Consider the following 7,552-nt stretch of genomic DNA (forward strand, 5'->3'; position numbering starts at 1 on the left):
CGTTTCTTATGGCCGCACGAGACGTTCTTTGAAAGCGAGCAGTATGAAATGCATAGCAGTAATTTAGACCAAAATCTGCTGGAAATTAATGAATAGACAGCCCCGTGGCGGTGGCCCTACTTTGCCATTCAATGTAAACAAATCCACGAGGTTCTCTCGGTTTTTGAGTCTGATCCAAATGAAATCTTCTGGGAAGGGGAGTGCGTAGTTCTCTCTTGGGTTTTTCTACAAAACCTGATTCAGTGTTATTATAGCCAGTACAGCGATACTGAATGAAATCTACAATAAGCTTTTCTGTCACACTCTCTTTTTGAAATGATTATTGGTGTAAAATGGTTTACATGTATGTTTTACCTGTCTTTATTATGATATATATGATATTATTCTAATAAACAAGGAGATCCTTTGACACCAAGTGTCACACCTCTCTTGTATAGTGAAGCTGGGGGGACCGTATGTCAATCACTCCAAATTTTTTTTTTGGACTTGCACTTTTATTTATACCACTGGGTGAATCCATATGTTGTAGGGGTCTGATGGTAACGTCTAAACAATTCAGCGCGAAATTTGAAAAGGAATGTCGTATTTACCCTATCGTTAGTCGATCTCGGTTAAATTAAAAGACCTTTCTTGCAAATCCCCAAAGGACTGCTCAGTTTGCATTCGTTTTGGTTGCCACTTTCTCCCTATGCCTTTCTTGTGTTGAGTTGCCTTGCACTCTCTGTTTCCGCTTGGAAGCATATCATCTCGTTAACTCTTGAGAGGCCGACGTTTTAGAAAAATTAGTAGTAGTCGATAGTAGTGATGCAATTACGATGGTTATTGCGTCGATGTATTTATATTATCTTGCTTAGTTGAGTAAAAAAAAATTACAACAGACAGGCTGGAAGAGAAACTATATTTTAGAGCTCTTTTTGTCAATAAGAGTGAAATCGTTGTAAACAGAGATCTTATGCAGCCAGTGCGATTTCAGGGCTTTTCAAAAGACTTGTTCAGAAATTTCAATTACAACAAGATCAGTTGTATTTGTTAGATGCCACTGTTCATCACTCTTATCTAAATTCAACCCAAGGCTTGGTAATAGAACCATATGTGTTGTTATTTTATTATGGTCCTGAGAAATAGCCCACTAACAGTCACATCGTCTTGTCAGTGATTCACCAAAATAATTCACCAAAACTATGAGAATTGTACTTAAATGGGGATTTATTAATATGTTTCCACATTCTTTAGAGTTTTCAGTCATTTATCTTGATTTATTTATTTAAATTCAAAAGCAACCAATTGGAATAGCCGGAAGGGGGGTCTAAGTGCCTGAAGCGAGTTCTCTAGACCTGTCAATCTTGCCGGTGCTATCCAATCAACGAGAGCCGTACACCCGACTTCCTTGCATTTGGGGAAAAGACGTGGACGATGTACGCAGCGCAGGGTAAACACTCGTGTGTCCTCGAGCTCTGAGGGAGGGACGGAGCTAACTGTCAGAGAGAGAGAGAGAGAGAGAAAGAGAGGGAGGGAGGAGTGAGCGAGGGAGAGGAGAGAGAACAAGCGAATGAGAAAGAAGGCATGCAACACTGCTTTGCACTGTAATACTGGATTGTACTTCAACTGGAGCGGTTTGGCAGGTTTAAACACATCAAAACAGAACAAAGAGACAGACTTTACAGCACCATAAAAGAATCTGCAAAAGAAAAGAAATAAAGGGACGGAGCAAGTGAAATCGCTGCGGCTAAATAACAAAAGAATTGAGGAAGAACCACGTTTAATATTTTTCCACTCGGTAACGGAACATACGTTTGGACTTATTATTTTTTAAAGGCATATTACAACTTCTTCAAGCGCCAGAAGTTTCTTGCGGGACAAAGTTTTGAAACCATTTTTTTTTTTTTTTTTGCTTTGTTTTCAGACTATTTAAAAAGAAAACATAGATCAAAGGACTGTTTGACTTTCGGAGGGGTTTTCAACGCTGACATAAAAGTGGAATTTATCGTTTCAGTCATTCATATGTTCGAAATATATGAATGCACAAATTATTCAAGAGACGGATTTCGTCCTCTCGCCTACAATATCTTTCTCTTTGCTTTTTGTTGATGGTGTTTGCCAAAACACAAGCCAGACTTTTAAAGTTTGAATAATTCATGAGATATAATTTGCCTGCATTAAAAAAGTTTCTGCAAAAGGGAGGGGGTGATCAGCAAACATATTCATAAGGTTAGCGGAATGGCCACAGCGGCTTCCAACCCTTATCTACCCAGCAGTAGTATATTATCGTCCGGCTCGATCGTGCACTCGGATGCAGGTGGGATGCAGCAGGGCAGTGCTGCGGTAACCTCAGTGTCCGGTGGGTACAGAGGAGACCCAACGGTTAAAATGGTACAAAGCGATTTCATGCAGGGCGCAATGGCAGCGAGCAACGGGGGACATATGCTGAGCCACGCTCACCAGTGGGTGACGTCCTTGCCTCACGCTGCAGCGGCGGCTGCAGCTGCCGCAGTGGCCGCAGCTGAAGCCGGATCGCCTTGGTCGTCTAGTCCCGTTGGAATGACAGGCAGCCCGCAGCAGCAGCAGGACGTGAAAAATAACTCGGGGAGAGACGATTTGCACTCTGGGACTGCGCTGCATCACAGGCCCCCACATTTAGGTCCCCACCAGACTCACGCGGGTGCCTGGGGTAGCACAACCGCTGCCCACATCCCGTCTCTAACTGGGAGCCAGCAGCAGCAGCAGTCCCTCATATACTCGCAGCCTGGAGGCTTCACGGTGAACGGCATGCTCAGTCCGCCGGGCAGCCAAAGCCTAGTACACCCGGGTTTGGTGCGTGGCGACACCCCGGAGCTCGATCACAGCAGCCACCACCACCACCATCACCACCAGCATCAACATCACCAGCAAGCACACCACGGAGTGAACAGCCACGACCCGCACTCCGACGAGGACACGCCGACGTCGGACGACTTGGAGCACTTTGCCAAGCAGTTCAAGCAGCGCCGGATCAAACTGGGCTTCACGCAAGCGGACGTGGGCTTGGCGTTGGGCACCCTGTACGGGAACGTCTTCTCGCAGACCACAATCTGTCGCTTCGAAGCGCTCCAGCTCAGCTTTAAGAACATGTGCAAGCTGAAGCCGCTGCTTAACAAATGGCTGGAGGAAGCAGACTCTTCCACGGGCAGCCCCACCAGCATCGACAAGATAGCGGCTCAGGGCAGAAAGCGCAAGAAGCGCACCTCCATCGAAGTGAGCGTCAAAGGTGCGTTGGAGAGCCACTTCTTGAAATGTCCCAAGCCTTCGGCCCAAGAGATCACCTCTCTGGCGGACAACCTGCAGCTGGAGAAGGAGGTGGTGAGAGTTTGGTTTTGCAATCGGAGACAGAAAGAGAAAAGGATGACGCCCCCAGGAGTGCCGCAGACGCCGGAGGATGTATATTCTCAGGTCGGCAATGTGAGTGCAGATACACCGCCCCCCTCCATGGACTGCAAACGAATGTTCAGTGAGACATAGAACAGCATACAAGACTAAAATATTTTATATATGGCTAATCTGATAAAACACAGACTATCTTCAAGATAGCAAAACATTTTGATACTGTGATTGTGAGGGAATATTGAGACTGCAGATGTGTTATATATTTTTTTCACCAGAAAAAATCACCCCTCTTCCTTCCCAACCCTAAACCGCCCGCTAATCTTCTTCCAGGCCCTTAAATGTCTTAACCTAAAAGGCTGTGTCTGCTCTTTCTTTCAGGGACATTTTTTAGTAGATTACTTAAAAGATGCAAGTTTAACTGGGCCGAGCGAACCGGGCGACCAGAGGGTGACAACTACAAGTTCGTTCCACCAGGTAATATTGGCGCATTAACTTCAACTGAAAAATAACAGAAATTAGCAATGAACAACAAAATCTTTGCCCCCCTACCCTGTTATACCAATGTCTTGTTTGAGAGGCAAAAGACGCAGGCAATTGTGTGTGTTGTTATGGGACATTAAACCTCAAACAAAGGGATGAAATTCAACTGAAACAATGCGAAGAACAGTGGCATCCACGAAGCTTCCATCCAACTTGGCAGAGAAGACTGCATGGTTTGATATTATCCAAAAATATGGAATGGATTTTTTTTCTTCTGGCCTTCCAGTCCTTACAAAAACAACAAAAGACTGCCCTCAGTTTCAGATCTCTGAGATCACATCTTTTGATTTTTTTTTTTTAATGTAAAGAACTGAATCTTATGTGGATTTTTGAGGACAAATTTAAATCAAAGATGACTTTTGAAAAGACTGAATATTCCGCAGCTGCACCTCTTTGAAAATCTTCTGTGCGAACATCCGTTGCCAAGTGGGCCAGAGCTGGTGCTGTGGATGTTTTCATGTGCTGCCATTTCCAAGCAGTATTCTTTGGTAGGTTTTAATAAACAAGACTATGTAAAGCCGGCAATATAGATTCATTAGATCAGATGCTGATCGGAATTATTTACTTAATATTTTTCATTAAAATGCTTTGTTTTAATATTTTATTCGGGATACATACGAACTATTCCAAACAGTTATTATTTATTTCCCCCAGACTTGTGTAAAATGTTTTTTCCCTGTTTTCGTTGTTGACCTTATTTGTTTTGTTTAATTTTGTATTCTCATTTTTAAAAGAGCACAAATCTACACGAGCTGACTTTGACAGTAGGTAATAAGGGTATATTTTGATGTGATGATTTGATTGTAATTTAATTTCAGTAGTGATTCCGTAAGAGATGATCGAGAACAATAAATTTGTTAGAATGAAACAAAATTGTGTCTTGTGCCTAAGATCGTAGCTGTTTCTAATTTTTCTAGGATGCTCTTTGAGCAATATTTAGCCAAATGCATTTTAAAATGATGACTGATGAATATTAATAGCCTTATGTTATGACATGCAGAATAGAATTTACTCTCGAAAACTAAACCTTTCTATTATTATGCCAACAATATTGTTTGATTAAAAACACAACCGTCATATAAACATTTCACAAAATGCATTTTTCTAAAATAAATAAATAAATCAAAATACGATGACAATCGTTTAGGCCTCGATAGAAAGCATTACCGGGGTTTTGCATTTCTAGAACTTCTAGAATTTCTATTAAGCTAACATTCTCCTCTTAGACTAACCAGCAAAAGTGTCACCGCTGTAAATTACTTCAGTGTACAACCATTTTGTTAGCAGGATGAAATGTGTCTCTGTGACAAGTAATAGAGATAGCAACGTTCAGTAAATCTCACGAGAGAAAGCACAGAAAAGTTGATCGCTTGTGGAGGTGGAGTGTTTACAGTGTCACGCGCTTTTGTGTAGTGTACCTGTTTTATAGCGTTCAAGCCAACTGTCAAATCCACATGCCTTCTATCAACTCGATCATAATGTTTTTTGCATATATTTTTATTCAGTCTTACACTGATCTGCTTTTCACAAACACCTTACATATATCTATCTAGCTATCTATCTAAAATATTGCTAAATAATCACTTTTTAAATAATACATAGTCCTTGTACATAACCCTGAAAACTAAAACACGTGTTTACGGACATTTTGCATGTGCATGCCTTTTTATTGCATTTTTAGCATTCGATCAGTCTAGGTGTTTTGGAATAGCAAAATATTATAACATTTAGTTTATATTTTCCTCAACAACTGAATTTCTCAGTTTCTCTATGAATTTCGCGCCTGCTTCGTGCATCGTGTGATGACCTAAATATGGTATTGTTTTTATTATTTATTATTTTTTCAGTATTTTTTAGTATATTTCTCGAGTCTCGCAAACACTATCTTGTGCAATTTTACTCCAGATTACTTGATTTCACAGCGGATTGCCAATGCCCCCAAGACTTAAAAATAGACCTATATTGTAATGTAATTCATGCTGTAAACTTTAGTCGGTATAAACATGTCATAAAATGATTTTATGTTATATTTCTAACATTATTCATGTGAGCTTAATTATGTTGCGGATGAATTATTATTCTGAGCTAGGCCTCATAAATAAAACGAAGTGTTTTGTAAGCGGGCGAAAACGACAGTGTGATCGCTTCAACTTTTTCTTGGGATGACTATTCAGCAAAACGTGCAATTCCCTCTCTCTAAGATTTAAATTTCGCGGATGAATTCCCATACACTAGTTGCTTAGCAACTAAATTCAATCAATGTTATAGAAGTATGCATCCCTTCTCTTTGTCCCAAATAATAAGAGTTCCAGTCTGACATTCAGACTGATTTTGTGCGACCCGAGTTAAAGAAATGCTGTCATTGAGAAGTAGGCTAAATTAATTCATAATTAAAATGTAGACATTTTGAAGGGAAAAATCAGCTACTGTGAGAAAAATCAGCTAATGTGTGTGACTGCTGCAAGTAGACTTAAATTTCGCGTTGTTTGCCGTATTATTTTTTTTAAATATATTTTAGGTTTAGAGGAAAATGTCCGGACAAAAATCTTTTGGGGTCTGTCTTCAACATAATTTTTGACTATTTTTATTTCGAGTATTAGCATGGCATAAATATTAAAAATAGTATTTTAATACACAAATTTACTCAAATGTAGCTTTCTGTAGTTTGCAGGGAGGCCTGGAATATGTTAAGCAAGCTCATGACAAACTGCACTAAACTCCATAGTATACTGTCACATGACTTTCGACCCACGTGCTCAAATGTATCCACTGCTGATAAAATATAGCCAAGAACTACGAAGATTAAAAAAAAATCCCATGTTCTTTCTTTCTTTCTTTCTTTCTTTCTTTCTTTCTTTCTTTCTTTCTTTCTTTTCTTTTTTTTTTTTTTTGGAATCATTGTCCTGGCCGTTGTACCGCAAAATTATTTAGTAAACTTTACGGATTTTAAGAAGCTTAAAATATTATAGCCTAAGCGTTTGTAAGTATGAGGGTTCGTGCAGCCGCAGTCACACTTGCATTTTTTCTACCTCCACGTTTTAGCCCAAATAACATTTATTATGTTTTATTGCCAAACCGTCCTATTAAAGAAACTACAATTGCGTCACTGTCAAATAACCTATCAAACAGAGTGTTACACTAAAACATAAGTCCAAGTAACTCTAATAGCTTTATGTGTACATTTGTAACAGTAAAATGTAACGTTACACCAGTACTTTTGGAAAGACGCTTCAACTTGACCAGTGGCTGAAAAATTAGAATACAGCTATACAGTAGTGGCCTATCTCGACTAGCCTACTACATACTAATGTACACAGGCCATCAACTTTTCCAGAACTTGCATCGAAAACATCAGTGAAGAAATAATTTAAAAAGAATAATAATAGCCTAATAATTATAATAATATCGAGTGAATGACATCGCGCTGGGAATCCAGCTACTATCATAAAAAAAAAAAAAATCTGAATATACTTTAGTCGTTTATACTATTTTTAAATGTAGATTGATTTGGGGCCATAATTACTTGTCACTAGATTTTTAACGAGTGATTTTAAACAGGGTATCAGACTGGTAGACACCCACTAAGTTTTTTTATGTGCTTTAATAGCAATTTACAATGTATAAACGAAATTTCACTATGAACAACGCATAT

The 7,552-nt window shown here is 39.6% G+C and overlaps 1 protein-coding gene across 1 annotated transcript; it reads left to right on the forward strand.

Moving 5' to 3' along the window:
• The first annotated feature begins 1,320 nt into the window (after positions 1 to 1,320).
• On the forward strand, positions 1,321 to 4,762 carry pou3f3b (POU class 3 homeobox 3b). The gene is made up of 2 exons (XM_073851797.1): positions 1,321 to 3,435; positions 3,739 to 4,762. Exons 1-2 carry the CDS (start codon positions 2,218 to 2,220, stop codon positions 3,850 to 3,852), a joined length of 1,332 nt encoding a protein of 443 aa, XP_073707898.1. The 5' UTR covers positions 1,321 to 2,217; the 3' UTR covers positions 3,853 to 4,762.
• Positions 4,763 to 7,552: the final 2,790 nt, after the last annotated feature.

The sequence above is a fragment of the Garra rufa genome, chromosome 12 (genome assembly GCF_049309525.1).
Source record: "Garra rufa chromosome 12, GarRuf1.0, whole genome shotgun sequence".
NCBI classification, from domain to species: domain Eukaryota; kingdom Metazoa; phylum Chordata; class Actinopteri; order Cypriniformes; family Cyprinidae; genus Garra; species Garra rufa.

Bases quoted from the DNA above. Each gene is read 5' to 3' on its own strand.
- pou3f3b (XM_073851797.1), top strand. From the start codon at position 2,218: ATGGCCACAGCGGCTTCCAACCCTTATCTACCCAGCAGTAGTATATTA. The intron at 3,436-3,738 runs GTGAGTGCAGAT...TCTTTCTTTCAG, and splicing joins TATATTCTCAGGTCGGCAAT to GGACATTTTTTAGTAGATTA.